At 37.3% G+C, this 17286-nt stretch overlaps 1 protein-coding gene and 1 pseudogene across 10 annotated transcripts; one reads left to right on the top strand and one right to left on the bottom strand.

Annotated features, from left to right (window-relative positions):
* Positions 1-2890: 2890 nt before the first annotated feature.
* Positions 2891-6830, top strand: LOC147508857 (uncharacterized). Of its 9 annotated transcripts, none has more exons than XR_015218266.1 (5): positions 2891-3379; positions 4280-4352; positions 4439-4597; positions 4708-5136; positions 5920-6830. XR_015218266.1 is itself a non-coding variant. In XM_086601215.1 (5 exons), exons 2-5 carry the CDS (start codon positions 3156-3158, stop codon positions 4985-4987), a joined length of 741 nt encoding a protein of 246 aa, XP_086457341.1. In that variant the 5' UTR covers positions 2933-3009; positions 3125-3155; the 3' UTR covers positions 4988-5265. The 9 variants fall into 9 exon arrangements, 1 of the variants encoding a protein (XP_086457341.1); XM_086601215.1 differs by lacking the exon at positions 5920-6830 and having other exon boundaries at positions 2933-3009; positions 3125-3379; positions 4280-4350; positions 4432-4597; positions 4708-5265; XR_015218265.1 differs by having other exon boundaries at positions 2939-3379; positions 4280-4597; positions 4695-5122; positions 5920-6120; positions 6295-6830.
* Positions 6831-7682: 852 nt separating this feature from the next.
* LOC147508858 (rust resistance kinase Lr10 pseudogene) lies at positions 7683-9308 on the bottom strand (annotated as a pseudogene). The gene has a single exon (XR_015218267.1). The product of XR_015218267.1 is annotated as a rust resistance kinase Lr10 pseudogene (transcript).
* Between the last annotated feature and the right edge of the window lie 7978 nt (positions 9309-17286).

The following is a 17286-nucleotide window of genomic DNA, read 5'->3' on the forward strand; positions in this document are numbered from 1 at the left end:
GAATACCGCTGACGTGAATTGATGTAACATACACATACAAAAATATTCTAAGCAGGTGGTTTGACGCCACGATATATCAAAATATATTGAATCATATTAATTGTGTTACGTGAATATATGATGACGAACCGCCTTTACATGCACGAGTTCTCATGCCAACATACAAATATACGAGGTAAAACAGGTTATAGCAAATAATATCCTCGACAAAGTTTGAGGAGTTTAAGAGTTTGAAACCCAAGGCCCCGCGATTCCTCGTGATAGCGTCGACTACTCAAGCTTATGCTTACTAGAAAAAAAAAGGACCAAAGAGCCCAAAAGAGTAATCGAAAAGGAAAGTGGTTCAGACTGAAAACCGGAGTGTTGATACTCCGTGTTAGTTTCGCTTTGCTTACTAATTCAGCCTCGTCCGGAGACTCTTTTGTCTGTTTAGTATTTCTTCAAATTCCTACGAGTACTTGGGATCGTGCTAATGAAAATAAACAACTTGGCTCCGGTTATTTGTTAGTATAAAAATTACGGTAAAGAGTTAGTATTGTAACATAAATGAAAATTAAAAGATGATGAGGTAAGGGAGGGTTTTATGGATGTATTCCGGTTATTACGTTAAGTCCAGAGTCCTTTGCAAATGCGCCATTTGATAAATACACAAATTTACACACGTTTATTGGTTTTCGCCATTTATTTCCTTAAGTCCGAGGTCCACGGTCAAAGTCCGAGGTCCACACCCAAGTCCAAAGTCCAAAGTCCAACGTCCGTGATAGTCGACGTTTTAGTCAAGTTACCTTACTCACGTGGGATTGGTAGGATAGGTCGAGTAAGGGATCGCCCAAACCTTAGGGCTCGGATAGGTCATTAACCGGAGTTACACTTTAAGTGAGTAGGATTTTTAGGTTTCTTTTTAGTTGGTTTTTTCTAATTAAAATAACGGTAATGCAAATAAAATAAATTACTACGGTGATTATATATAGGTAAACAAAAGTAGAGAAACGGGAGAGAGTTAATCATGCTCATGCAAGAATCATTTTTCAACAGCTTTTATTACTAAATCACTACATCTCTAATTCGCCTCGTTTAGGAGACGACGCCGAAAGTATTGATCCCTAGTGCATGCCCACATCTCTAGGTCGATTTCACTAGCATAAGGAGTTTCGATAATACCTCATCTCCGGTATATTATTTCACTCTCGGCACAAGTTCACATCAAATTTGGACGAATTGGAGAGTCGTCGACACCGCAGAGTCGGCGAGATCGATCCGAGCATCGAAGATCTAACTTTTGCGGCCTCCCGATCATTTGGGACCGGATGTTAATTCTATGCCTAATTCCTAAGTAGTGATTCTAGAATATTAACGAGTCAATCCGGATTTTCACACGAAAAGATAACCCTCCCCGGCGGGGATTAGCTCATCATCATAGAAGGAATAATAAAACTTGTATACATTAAGTAAATAAATGCGGACGTAAATTAAACAAGAAAAGAAATGACTGTTATTAAGGGTAAAATAACTTACTGTATTAAGCTGCTGAAATAAAAATGGCGGAAGGTAAGTACTGAAGAAAAACTAAACGTAGCTAAAGCATTAATATCTTTGAAGAGGTAATAATGGCGCGACCCCTCATATATATATAGGCTGATGTCTCGTGAAGCCTTTAATTGGGTTTCGTCTGTTTGCTAATTTAGACATTCAAAACTTTGAATAACAAAGTTTTGTCTCCATGTAAATCAATTTGATTCAAAGTTTTGTTACGAAACAAAACTTTCATTTAAGGTTTTTGTCCTTTTGTGTTTTGGTTTTTGTCTTTTAGCCCAATTCAATTCAAACATTGAATTGGTGCGTCTTTCCTCTCGCAAGGTGGCACCAAATTGAACCCATCACTTGCCACCGCTTATGCCGACTCGTCATGCCTTTGGGCCCCTTAGAGTGGGTCCACTTAGTGTAATGTGTCTAGTGGTGCTACCGATTTTGGCGCGTTTTACGACTTTTTGTCTCTGCGAGTTAAGTTAAATTATCGTCGATTATGCTATGGCGAACTTTCACTAGCCAACGCGTCAAGACCTAGATTTATCCGATTTGAGCCGGAAGTTCCCCGCCTCTTTATATGTGGGCCGGCCCCGCGACTGGTTCTCGTTTTTTGGAAACTTCGGCTCTAGTCGGGCTTTGTTGGGCTTCACGGGGAATTGAGTGGAAATTCCAAATATTCCTCAGATTCTTGTACTTGGGCTTCAATTAGCCACCAACGCTTCAAGACCTAGATTTATCCGATTTGAGCGGAAGTTTCCTCGCTTCTTTATATGTGGGCCCGTTCCGCGACCGGTTCTCATCTTTTGGAAACTTCGCTTCACCGCGGGTCGAGTGGGAAACTCCAAGTATTCCCGTATTCCTCTTTTTGACGATGTTTTATCACTATATTCATTTTAATTGCGGAAACCTGCAAAAGTACGAAAATATAATTATTACATGATTATTAAACACATAATTGACCAAAATGCTATGTCTCTCGGGGTTTAATATTACAGTTTTGGGTGCTTATCACTGCTCAAGCATAATGTCAATTGTAAGTGTGCTCACCCAAATTATATATGTTTACACTCTTCGGTAAGTTTTGTTTGACATCGCGTGCATAGCACGTTCATCTTGCGTGTAAACTAGCTTAAATATATATCTCTATTAGTATAGTATACCATAATTAACATGGACCTTTAAATTAGACCAACTTTTTTTCTACCATGAAATGCCCTTAATAAAAAATTAAAATCAAATATTCAATGCCTTTAAGAAGGACTACTTAGTCATTTCAAAATGTAATACCATTTATACCCTTAAAATTATATAGTAACTTAAGGACGCATGTGTAAATTCAAGTCGGAAATCAACTATACGCCCCATATTGAATTGTTCGCGAATTACCTTCATTAATTGCAAATAATGACCTTTTATACTGAAATTAAAATTAAGAAACCAACCGGTCTCTCTTCTTCTTCTCTTCTTCTCTCTCCCAGTCAGGTATTTACTTCTGGCTTCTCTTCTCCCTCTTCGTGCTCTATTGATAAAAAAAGATAAACTCTTTGTTGCCTCTCTCCCTCAACATACACTGAAATACTTCCTCATTTTCTTTCAGTCCTTGGTGAATTATTATAGCCAAACTGCAAATGGGGTTGTCTCGGATCTTTTCATTCCCACTTACAAAGCTTGAAACACCACCAAAGGGAGGTTTGCAAGATAAGGGTGGACTACTTTCAAGTGTAGTAGAGAAAAAAGATGTTAATAAACAGGAAAGAAATGATTTTTATGTTAATTTGGGATTAGCTGTAAGGACACTTCGTGAAGACATGCCTTTGTTGTTCTCGAAAGATCTTAATTACAATATTTACAGGTACCCTTTTGTCACTTATTGTTGTAAATATGGTTTATTTGTGATTGAATTTGTTTAGTGGTTATGAATTTTGTGAACTTATGTATTGGAGTGCTTTTGATAGTTTTGCTTATGATTCAATACTTTCAATGGCTGTGTGTTTAGGCATTTGATGAAATTCGTATTGCTTTTTTAGTTCTAATGGTATGTAGAAGTCGAAAAGTTAGAAAGTTATATATGGTTGCATTGTTGAGAACTTGCTTATAGACATTATGACCATTTTTGTTTGTGAAATGAAGGGGAAATAACAATTATTACCATTGGATATATCATCATTTTCCAAATGGAAGTAAGACTTCTCAGCCATTGGTTTTCGAGTGCGTTATTATAGTTCATTATACATGAGAATGCTTTCTGTTTTGCCCAACACCCATCATCAGGGCGCTATTGATGGATCAGTTAATTTTGACATTGTATTAGTATATTATTGGGTTTGCTTCCTCAATGATATGGTTAGACTTCATTTTCCTTCTGTAGCATAATATCACGGAGATCAGAACGGATGCATTAAAACTGCTTGCTATGCTGAAAAGGCCTATACTAATGCTCATTCTTGGTCATTGTGTGTGTGTGTGTGTGTGTGTGTGATAATTGCAAAAAAAAAAAAACTAATCAGCGATTGGGTGCTACCTCCGTCATTCCTCCTTCTAAAGCGCCTGCAATCTATACAACTTCCAGTCCTCCCATTAATGTATATGTTTATGATTTTGGTTGGAATCAATGTTAATCAATCTCCGACTATCACCCGGATCATTCTTGTGTATTGTTCATGTTTTGGTTGGAATGAGAGTGTAGTAAATTGTAAATTATATATGTTGCTACTTGCCAAATGTGTTAAGAGTGTGCTTAATTAACATGTAGGTTGTGCTTTGATAAGAGTATATGGAGTTATTTTGTTGCTGAATTTTCTAAAGCAGGAGATTCATTATCTTGGGTAAGGAACTCCTATTTGATTTAAAATGGATACTAATTCTGTTGCCCATCAAGTAGCTGATAGTCGGTTTGGCGAATTCGGTATAGAGAGTGTCGTGAGATGATGACTGAGGAACAACGAGAGATTCAAAAAGAAACGGTTCCATATCTCCATCGATATGCAGCTACCATTGGGTGCTTAAACAGTAACATGATTGCATGCTTAGCTTCATTTCTACAACAAGTTCTTTTTGTTTTTCTTCTCTGGTAATTTCCTTATTTCTGATTATTTTCCTTCTGCCTTTTCTTTTTCTTATTTTTCTTAGTTATATATTGGCATTGTCTTAAATAGTCAGGCTTTAAGATGTTATTGGCAGGACACTGACTAGGGGAGCCAATATTGACAAAGGTGTTGAGTGGGAAGAGAAATTTTGGGAGGCAGCAGACCAGTATGAATATAAGGAGCTGGGTTCAAAGAAATCCAGTCGCAATGCAATTGGAAAAGTTTGGCACGCAATGGCAATACCACCTTTTGCAAATTCTTATGGTCCTCTGTTAAGGGAAAAATGGCTTCACTTTACCTATATATATATATATTACTCTGGGGAAAACACTGCCTACATGGGTAAAATGAAGTCAAAAGTTTTTGCCTTCTGAATCTTGGTGATTTGGGCTTTGTGGCAGATTAAAAATGAGTATGAAAATGTCCAGGGTTCATATAAGTCTGCTACCAAGCCCCATATAAATTGGTCGGTAGCCATGACGACATCTTTGGAGACAGGAGTTCAATGGGTAATGTGCCAATAGTGAGTTCGCTTCTTTTTTAGTCCCATTCAAATTATGATGTACTTATCAAATATTTGTATGCAGTATGAGTTGGTCATTGGACATTCTATCGAACTGTTTTCCATCTAATATACCTTTTTTTTGGATAATTATCTTGATGTTAAAAACAAAGTCTTACATATTCACACGTGCAACGGATTTTACTACTACCAGCTTACTCTGAATTCTAACAAGAGTGGATGGTAATATGCATGCGCATATGAAATTGATTTTCTTGATTATTTTATAAAATGATATCCCATAGTTTATACTTAATTGCATAATTACTATATGGTACCATGCCGGAACCAACTTTGGGCAAACTACAGGTGGACCCTTTATCGCTACTAGCTATAACTATGATGCTTCAATTGATGAATATAGTATGCCTTGATCAACTCTATACTTCTGTTGTACTGAATGCTTCAATGAAGAACTTTACTATAAGACAGAGACAACTTCACTTGGCACTACGTAACTAACTTTTGTTCTTTTGAAATCCAACATGTATATTATGATATTAAGTGTTTTCTTACATGTTATTTACTAATTAATGTATATGCTCTTTTGCATCTGTGTTTGTGTGTAATATTTAGTGTTTTTTTATGTGTTCTTTACTGTCTACTGTGTTGTATATGCCTTTTACGTTTTTTGCCAACTTTTTAACGTAGACTGACAGAGCAATGAAAACTAAATGGCTTGCTTACAGCTACAAAATCACGAACATATACCGACTTGTGACAATTTATTATTTTATTTGGTAGTTTTGCAGGCGTTCCCGTTTTCTTACATCGTGGCCCTCTCAAGAGGTGTATCAAAGACACACTACCAATGTGTTAGTTAAAATAGGATATCAACAAGGTTACACGGGGACTTTCACAAGAAATCTGATTTACACTGGCGTGTTCAGTTCATTTAACTCCCAATCGCATCGATGCTTCTCGGGCATTGTCATATTTTTTGCTGTAAGTAACTCCAAATCCTCTTTAAGTATATCTTTATTGCTCATTGTTGGTCAGTTACATGTCTCTTGCAAGTCTGACTGTTGGACTTAAACTACCATTTCTTTTATTAATAACTTTCTACTTTTTTTTTTATGCCAATTTTATTATCTCATTGAGTTTAACACCTATGTGCAGCTAGGTGATATTTGAGAAATACTTTCAGCGTGGTATATATTCTTTTGAAATTACAACTTCATGGCAATCAATATCCAATGCATGCTATGATCGAACCTTTTTTTATGAGATGTGCATCTTTTAAGATGTTGCCCTCTACCTCAATCAATACAATAAGTGCTACTAACTGAACTGTGCGGGAACTATTTTTCTTCCTCTTCTTTTTCTTATTAATTATTTACTGTCATTGCTCCATTCACTAACGATCAGTGTTATTAACTGAACTCTGCAGGAAATGGGCAGCTCGCACTCGGTCATTATCTATTCAGTATCTCAGCATGTTCGGTTTTTTTTGTACTGTTTGTATATATGAATGTGTTCTATAACGTCAGTTGTCAATGATCAGTTCGTATTTTCACGTCTGTATTATTAATACGTTCGTGTGTCATTTATCTGATTTTTGGTGATTGTATTTTTGAAAGGAATTTTGATATAGAAGTGATGAGTGTAATGATATTTGGACAGTCATGTCAATATAACATATTGTGTTTGACGATGCACCCGTTCTTTCTTTCCCATTCTTTGTATCTTATTTTGTTTGTTAGAATCTTTGTCTGAAGGAAAAGAATTTCAGAAAAAACAATAGGTAAAATTTGCTAGCTCTCCTCGCTGGCTCAGGTTATTGGTACAGAATATAGTGAAGAAGTGCTAGAGAGACATCCTATACTGAATAATGAAAAAAAATAAACTATTGATCACTTTATTATTAGGAGGAATTTTCTCCAAGAATAAAGGAAGTCAAGAAGTTCCATTGCCTAAAACCAGAGCTTTTTGAGTGCCTATATGCATAGACTGGACTTTTTTCTTCTTATTTTGGAGAATGTAGGAAAGATTGGTCATTAAGAAGTCTGGATTTTGGACAATGTTCAATTACTTAGCCAAAACGCTGCTCTTTGGTTTTTTTTTGAACCATACAATTGTTTAGGAGTTGCATTTAATTTTCAAATGGATATGAATGAATTCAATGTAATCAGGAATACCATACATATAAATAAATGTTTTACCAGGATTTTTTTTTCTTAGTAAATTACTAGGATGTATGGCTGTTTTCACTTCCCTTTGTATCTTACTATTTTGTTTGTTGTTAGAATTTCTGACTGTTTAATACAACGTGCATGAGCACGTGCATGATGCTAGTAGATATAATGGATACAGCAATATCAACCGCCTAGATCAAGAAATATTATATATTTATATATTCCAATAATGAGATTGAGGAAGACATGGAGAACTTGAAAGCGTGAAGGGATTGTGAACGGTCTACTAATTGTTTACCATCCATGAACGCTGCCCTGATGAGGAGACGCATTATTTAGCTCCTCCTAAACCGTTTCACTTATAGAATCATCTGGTTAACTATTTGTTGTGGTGTATAAATTAGAAAAGAAACATCTATAAACTTTTGACAGCTCAATCTGGCAAACAATATCGTTTCTTGCTTGACAATGGCTACTCCTATAATCCTTGATGATTTCCTTTTAACATGTATAGAAAATATTCCTCCATTTCTAAAACCCACAAGAAGGGATCTGACATAAATTTCGTGAAAGAAATATCTTCTATACCAGCAACATTATGCAGAAACCATTTCAATTTCATATTTCCTCATGATAGGGGTCGCGTTTATCAAAGGAGCTGATCCGAACCCGCTTTGTGTCCAGCTAGAAACATCAATCAGGTTTGGAGGACTGTCCATAACAAAGTGTGCAAATGGATTAGTAGGTGTAGGTATATCCACCCCTCCTTCCAACATCTTCATCACGAGGCTCATCCACGGCCTTGAGTCTGGTTGATACTGAACACACCAAAGAGCGACCTTGACCATCCTTTCAACCATCTCCCTATCCTTCTCTTCAACCCCACATACCACCATAAGGTTCGCTGTGTCCCCCTTTTCAAACTTATTCCAAGCCCATTTGGGGAACCACTCTTGGCTTTGTGGTAGATTGGTATCAAGATTCTTCCTCCTTCCAATGATCTCAAATAGAAGCATTCCAAAGCTGTAAACATCACACTTGTGAGTTATTGGAAACGGCATCCATAACTCGGGTGCAGCATACCCTGGAGTCCCTCTCCCTCCTGTCATGGTTACATGTGTGTTGTCCCTATTAGAAAGTTTTGCTAATCCGAAATCCGCAATTTTCGGGATGAAACTTGGATCCAAGAGAATATTTCCAGGCTTTATATCGTAGTGGATAATTCTCTGTTGGCATTCTTCATGTAAGTAGGCTATTCCCTTAGCCATCCCAACAGCTATTTCATTAAGCTTTTCAAATTCTATCTCCCCTTTCCCTTGAAACAAGAACCTGTCAAGTGATCCATTCACCATAAATTCGTATACAAGAGCTCGTATGTCCCATTCAAAGCAGAAACCATAGAGTCGAACCAAATTCAAGTGATGAGTTCTTCCAATTGTACTCACTTCTGCCATAAACTGCTGCTCGATCGATTCTCTTGTCAGAACTCCCATTGAGAATCTTCACTGCTACTGGTACTCCATTACTAAAAATGCCTTTATAAACTGCCCCAAAACCACCTGTGCCTAACAAGACGGTGAAATTATCAGTAGCTATCCTTAGTTGCTGGGAGGAAAATCTGATAGGCTTTTCTCTTTCCATGTCAAGTAAGAACTTATCCATGGCAAGTGTCTGAAACCCCGAGTCTGGAACAACAGTTTCGTTTGCTCCATTAAGTGTCTGAAACCTCGCGTCTAGAACATCAATTTGTTTTGCTCTATTAGCCACTCTGTGGCATACACAGAAAACAATACCGATCTTTATTGCAAGACACAGACAACAACTATTCCTGCTTGGTCACCCGCCATCCACAAAAGAGGAACTCTGAAGCAAAAAAATCAATATACTGAAAATGTAGCTTGGTTGATTGAAGGACGTTACTTTTACAATAACTTAGTCTATCATCACTATTATTAATTTTATTTTTGGACAAGAGATGAAATTCATATGAAGTTACTAAAGTCATGGCTAGAGTCCTTCACATTAAATCAACAGTGGGACCTGAACACAAGACACACAAACAACTGGCTTGGGCCCCACAATGCATGACCGACCTTAAGTCTCAAATTGGCTCGTTGATTTTGTTCGTTTTATGTAAAATCACAATCTTATTAGTGTACCTAATTTTTGAAGTTGCAATAATAGATGTGTGACAGTCGCGCCTTTATATTGAGACCGGTTCCTCTATAACCGGGTATAGAGATTAATCTTTGTACCACACATACACATACTCGGCGTACACACACATCTCGGAGCACACACACAGGTATCGGGGCATACACATATTTCGGATTCGGATCAACGGCGAGATAACACAGTTACAGAGATGATCTCTGTACCGGTTGTAGAGATCTCGACTTCATATTATAGGATGTACATAATAATACTCTGTCATACAAATCAAGGCCCAAAATATCGAATTCGGTGAATATTTCAGTGTACTTAAAAACCGATATATATTGGAAATATTGAATATATCTTTTTTTTTTGTGACCAGTCAAAACTATTTAAAATATCGTAAATATCGGTCAAAAAATATCATAAGATATTGGAAATATCAGATATTTATATTAAAAAATTGTCAAAAAATCAAACGATATATATCGTAAATATCGCATATCGGTTATATTGGCGATATAAAGTTTTATATTATAAATTCCAATATATATCGAGAAAAAAGAATTCAATATTCGGTGGATATATATAAGATATATCGGTGTAAAAAAATAATATATATCAGCGATATATAGGATATATCAGAGATATTTTGGGTTTTGATACAAATGATACAATAACATTACATGAGGCAGTTCAGGCCAACAGATTAATCTTATTAACAAAAAATGTCAAAAAAAAAGATAAATATATTTTCCCCGTTGACTTTCAGAGCATAAATTATTACACCATTAAAAATTTTAACGATAGAACTGCATGGTACAGAAGCAGAATAAGTATCAAAGGTTGAAACAAGGTGGGTTTTACGATAGAACTGCCGGTTGTTACATGTTTTGTAATTTGTGTATTCACAATTGGATCATCATTCCCAACAAGCAAGAGAAGTGAACCCTGACTTCGTACATGCTAATTTTCATCTGTACTTCGGACTGAAATGCAGCACAAGGAATTTGTTGTGGTGAATGGCATACATGAATATAATCAGAAATGGGTATTGTTCGTAAAAAAGCTTGCAATGCCTAAACAAATTTCTGGGGCGATTAAAACGTGTCAGAAGATTTGGGAGACATATAAGAGGTTTAAAGATATAGATAAATTACTAACTATGACACCTCACATTTGAAAGAGCGAAAATACATCACTGTAATCAGTAAATAAGGCTGCTGAAGGTCCCCTTATATTCCTGCCCAAAGGAGTAGTAATAATATTTTATTTACTACGTTATCAGAGAGATTCAATGACCAAATAAACGAAGAGTAATTTCTGCCGAGAGTTTCAAAATGGAATTGTATAGGTACTAAACAAAAGAACGCAATAATGAGTGTATAGAAATAGTTCAAGTGAAAGTAAGTAACCTTCAAGAACTCGCCAGATTAACCTGGTTCGAACTTTGATAACTCAATTAGTATACTTGCTTACAAATACATGGAGAATGCCTCCCCTGGGTTAGTTTTTACATATTCAACAAAAACAAGAAAATCAAACCCAAAAGGCTACACAATGTTGCAACTGGAACAGCTAGTAGAAAATCATGCTTGCATGAAATCTCAAAGTACTAGAGGATGTAAAGGGTTACTGATTGTTTACCGTCCATGAACACTGCCGGATGATGAAGGGCACATTATTTAGCCTTCCACCTAAACCGTCTCACTTACAGAATCATCCGGTTTATTTTTTGGTCTGTTGTTTAAATTAGAAAAGATACATCTATAAAATTTTGACAGTTCAATCTGGCGAATGAATATTGTTGCTTGCTTGACAGTGGCTACTCCTATAATCCTCAATGATTTCCTTTTGACAGACAGGTATAGAAAATATTCTTCCATTTCTAAAACCCACAAGAAGGGCACAAATTTTGTGAAAGAAATATATTCTACCAGCAACCTTATGCAGAAACCATTTCAATTTCATATTTTCTTATGATAGGGGTTGCGTTTATCAAAGGAGATCCTGTAAGCATTTGAGATGAAGCTGACCCGAACCCGCTTTGTGTCCAGCTAGAAAAATCTAAGAGTCCTGTTACTGGCAGACCCCATATTGTGTTGGGCAGACCCCGAGTTGGGCCGGGGTTTGCCCATTGTGTTAGGCACAACTTCAAATCATACACCCCCAACCAAATACCCAAAAAACCGGCAACCACCCTTCATCCTTCAAACCCTCGATTTCGCAATTTCTGCTCTCACAAACACTCGATCCCAAATACCCAAAAACCCACAAAAGCAAACTCTCGTTCCCTTCTCTTCAAACACTCTCTTAAGTCTTAATTAAACTCTCTTAATAATCTTTCTTGTTTAGACAAAAAACAGAGTCTCAACTGCCCAAGCACTCAAGCACAGAGAAAGGAAAAAAACGAGTACAGACATTTATAGACGGATTTCAATATCCATTTTTGGTTTTTAAGTTGTTGGTGTCTTTGAAACTATACTACTTATATAGCTCTGTTTCAGGTAACTGTTCTATTTTTCTATCTTTCTTTTTTTTTATAATGTTATGTTTGATTCAATTCTTTTGAATTCTAGACACCCATTTTGTTATATGTTTTGAGCTATTTGTTTCTGCTTCATATGATTATAATTATGTAGTTGTTTTGTGCATATTCAGTGTCTGGAATATTTGGTTTTGCTCAAAGAATCATCTTGGTAAAACACAATAAAACCTTACATCAATAAAACCTTACATCAAGAAGCCATTGCTTTTTATAAAGAAATGATCCAAAACGGTCTGTTTCCTGATAACTTCACATTCCCATCATTGTTTAAATCATCTTGTGGGAATTTGAGTGTAAGAAATAGTTGCATTCTCATTGTGTGAAATTTGGCTTGTTTTTGGATTCTTATATACATAATACATTAATGTATATGTATTCTAATTATGGGAGTTTGGTTTTGGCTAGTACGTTTTTTGATAAAATGGTTGAGAAAATTGTGGTTTCTTGGGCAACTATGATTGGTGCTTATGCACAATGGGGTTCTGCTAGTGAAGCAGTTGAGTTGTTTCAAAGGATGGAATATGAGAGTGTAAAGCCTAATGAGGTTACTTTGATTAATGTATTGACAGCTTGTGCTAAGGTGAGAAATTTGGAAATGGTACAATGGAGTAAAGATTTGAATATTTGGTTTATATTTTTAGATTTCTGAATGTGAAAGAAGAGTTTAATATAGTAAGTAGTAGTGGTAGTGTTGTTGTTTAGGACTTAGGTGATGTGGAATTGAAATGAATGAAAACATCTTGTTTTGTTTCTTCTATGGATTTGTTTCTTGTTGTGTGTATTTGAATCTTATAAATCTGTGCACCTGGGGTTTTTGATATAACAAGACTATAGTCTGGCACACAGAATCAATCAATTTACACATTAGGATCTCATATTTTTGTAAGGGCTCATATTTTTTCTCGAAAGCTTTATAGTTTGACGTTTCAGCTTTTTCTAAGGTCCTTGAGCTTACTATATGTTCTGATTGTTTTCAATTTGAATTAGTTGAATGTATTATGGATATGCATGTTTTAGACTTTAGTTAGTGAACTCCAAAGTTAATAAACACTTACAAGTTGAATGTCTTAGTATTAGAAGTTGTGCATTTGCTTGTTAGTATTAGCAGTTGTGCATTTGCTTGTTAATAAATAATTTGAATTAGTTGAATGTCTTATTTTTAACTCCTATTTATTTTGTAGCAATGCCTCGAACAAAGAATGTGAATGTGAAGAATGTAGCAAAAAGTGTTTTCACGGGTGCTAAGAAGTTGTTAGGTGGGGGGAGTAGTAGTTCGGGTTGCGATGAGGAGCCTGAGAAAAAGAGAGGAAGGGGAACAACCACCTCGGCATCAGTTCGTAGAGGGGATCAGAAAGCGGATGATCCCAGTAATGTTGTAAGTGGTGTAGAGTTAGGAAATCAAAAGAGAAGAAAGGGGACAGTTCTAAGTGATGTAGATGTAGATGTAGATTTAGATTTAGATTTAGATTTAGATGTAGATGACGATGACATAAATATGGATCGTGGAAAGAGTGTAGTTGTAAGTCATGATGATAGTGAAGAAGATGACGAAGAGGGTGTTGATGATGCAAAAGAGGAGAATGACGAGGAGGAGAAGAACGTAGAGGAGGAGAAGGAGGAAGATGACGAGGAAGTCCCTGTACCTGTACCTCCAGTGAATATTATGAGAAAGTCCAACAATGACTTGGAGTTCCAGAGAGGTGTTTATGGAGGTGGCCCTCGTGTGCCACATCTGTTGTATGACTACGCGGTGCACGTGGCTCGCGATGTTTGGGAGGGGCAGGTAATATTATCATATAGTGTCTATTAGTATTTAAATTTTGTATTACAAAACCTTGTGCATATATTAATACTGAGTTTTTGTTGTTTTAGGCGGAGCGAGGGGTGTTGAAGTGCCATGGGCACCTAAACAAGTTGGTACAATGGGATATCGTCGGAGAGTGTTCAGACTGTTCTAATTTTCACGAGGAGCTTCAAAGGACCGACTTATGTGCTCTGGTCTTAGGTGTATACAGGCATCAGGATTCTATGTTGGTCTCTGCATTTGTGGAGAGGTGGCATCCAGAGACCAACACATTTCATATGCCGTGGGGCGAGATGACAATCACGTTGGACGATGTTTCCCAACTCTTAGGAGTTCCGATCAGAGGCAATGCAGTGACTAGGGACACTGATTTGACCCTGGAACAGACAAAAAGACTCCTCCACAAAGGTCTTAGCATACCCATGGACAAGATAGATGCAGAGATGAAATCCAATAAGTTCACTTCCAAAGTTATGATGGATTTATTGATGAAACAGTTTGCTGGGAAAGTAACGGATGAAGATTTACGGGATGAAAATGTGGTTGTTGTGAAGAAGGCATCAACCCAAAAAGAGTTGCAGTTTGCTGTGAGAGCTTATTTGTTATTTTTCTTTGGATATGCCGCCTTCACTGACACGTCTGGAACTGCAGTTCCCGTTTGTTATCTGAGACTGCTTTTGAAATTTACCGAGATCAGAGACTACGCGTGAGGTGCAGCCTTACTAGCTTACTTGTACAGGGGTCTTGGGACTGCCACAAGTGCCAAGGTGAAGGTGTTTCAGGCTATTTTACTCTCCTACAGGTATTAGTTTTTTTGTTTTTCTTTTCAATGTCAATTTTATCTATCTATTACAATATTAACTGGGTGTCTATATTAATCTAGGCATGGATTTATGAGTACTTCCCGGTGTTCAGGCCATTCCCAAATGAGGACTATCAGTTGAGCATGTCGCGTACTCATAGGTACTTTCGCCATTTCGATCTTTTATGCTAGCACAACAAATTTGCATTGAAGCATACCCGGCGGTGATTGATAATATGACTTGTACCGATGTAAGCATTTTTGTATGTAAATAGTTTTATTTATTAATTGATATTATTAGTATGTGGTTAATGATTAATTTTCTCGATCATATGCTATTTGACAGGTTGAATGGTATCCCTATGTTGAAGTCCGAGCTACACGGCCGGTGGATGAAATAGCATTTTTCGATGGATTTATATGCTTTCTTGATAATGTCGAGCAGTACAATATTTCAAGGGTTATGCGTCAGTTGGGTCATATGGAGTTTGTACCCTCAGATCCCCCAAGACCAAAGACCTCGACGCGAACTACTTCCGGACGCGGGTACGATGTGAAATTTAATATTGCGTCTTCCTACTGGAGTAAATGGCAGAATCACTTGATACAACTTGAACATCAAGGACCCATTCCGTCTTATCCATGGGAGTGTGTTAGTAGATACATGAGTTGGTACGAAAACAATAGTCATATTCGAATGTCTTCGATCCTTGTAAGGCAACCAAGTCTCTCGCAAGTAACTAACAAAATTGGAGTACTCAACCCTATACTGTTTTTCCAAAGCAGCAATTCTACGGTTGAAGATATCCTCAGTCCTCGATTTTACTACAGTGTTCCACAAGAACTGGCCTTTATCTACAAGTTCTATGGTGGGAAAAAAATCATTGCATTTCTGAAGGACACACATAGAGATATGCCATCTACAGAGATGCTTGTGCGCGTCAGGAAACACAATATCAGCGGCATTCATCAAGGCCAAGTCCCTGTCAGACACGATCATAGATGGCCTTTCTTCACCCAACAAGTCATTAAACTGACGCAAAGCCCACTCATAGTCTATCGATGTTTCGGACTAAAGCAACACTTGACAGACCGTGAAAGACTTCCAGGTTGAAGTCACCCCCACAAACTGTACAAAAAGCCACCGATACTTATTGGTTTTGTAGGTGGCGTCTATGATGAAAACTTTTGGAAAAGTCCGAGCCATTTTAACACCATCCGGATTGGCCCATAACAATCACGTTATCTCATCCGTATTCGTATCCTCTCTCACCTCCTCGAAATAATGGTTTTCTGCTAACAACTCACGCAATCTCTGTATTTGCGAGCGATCGTTCATATCCAATGTCCTCACCTTGTGCCTGGTATTGTAGACTTGATATATGCTACATAGGTTATCAGGAAACCTATGTCTGATGGACTTCAAAACTTCTTTAGGCTTAACTCCATTTTGAGTCATCTCTTACAAGAACTCGAATTGTGGAATGGTCAGTCGAGTAACAAATGCATGTCCTTCAAGGGTCTTCGCCATTGGATGGTTGTGAACACCATTAAGAACAGCAATTTTCCAACTATCGACAGTGTCGCGTTGGAAAATACATCTTAACTTAAATGGACATCCACGTTTCTTGGTTCCCATATTTCTCTTATTAGCCTTCTCTAGTTTTTTGTGTGAACGATACACGCCCGAACTCTCGCAAGCTAAATCCAGCCTTGGTACTCGGTTCCCGTTAGCATTCTGCGACTTCCCAATTACCACAACCACATTACATTGTTTTCCCCGAGCAGTTGCCCAACCAATTACGTCATTACGTGTATGGAATACCTAAAGATATGATAGAAAACAACAATCAATAAACTAATATAATTTCATTTAGAAAATAAAAACAAGTGAAAACAATGCCTACTATGTACCTCTTCCATAGTAAATATTTCTGTTGTATCCATTGAAAGCGGTTGAACATCATCCAATTCATTCGAGTTTCCAGAGTTCTCGAAACACACCGAAGGATCCTAAATGAAGAACAGTTGTTAATTGATGTTTGGCTTAAGTACCAAATGCCACAAACACACCATTTACCACTGTTTGTGTTTTTCTATGTTCAAATCATAAAACGACATGGCCACACCGTTAGAGATTCTAAAAAACAGAACTTCATATTTTTTCAAAGTTCAAATCCCAAACAACTTGGACACACCATTTGGATTGAGTCCCAAACGGAACGGTGGGTCCAAGTCGTTTGGGACTTAGTCCAAACGGTGTGGCCACACCGGTCAAGAGGCCAAAAAATAGAATTTCATATTTTTTTTAAGTTCAAATCCTAAACGACATGGCTACACCGTTTGGGACTCAGTACAAACGGTGTGGCCAAGTCGTTTGGGACTTAGTCCAAACGGTGTGGCCACACTGGTCAAGAGGCCAAAAAATAGAACTCTATGTTTTTCCAAGTTCAAATCCCAAATGACATGGCCACACCGTTTGGCCTAAGTCCCAAACGGTGTGGCCATGTCGTTTGGAACTTAGTCCAAACGGTGTGACCACACCGGTAAGTTTTTTTTTTCTAAGTCCAAATCCCAAACAACATGGCCACACCGTTTTGGACTCAGTTCAGACGGTGTGACCACACCGTTTTGTGTGCAATACGAACAACCTAGCTGGGTCGTTTAA

This window comes from Coptis chinensis, chromosome 3 (genome assembly GCF_015680905.1).
Source record: "Coptis chinensis isolate HL-2020 chromosome 3, ASM1568090v1, whole genome shotgun sequence".
NCBI classification, from domain to species: domain Eukaryota; kingdom Viridiplantae; phylum Streptophyta; class Magnoliopsida; order Ranunculales; family Ranunculaceae; genus Coptis; species Coptis chinensis.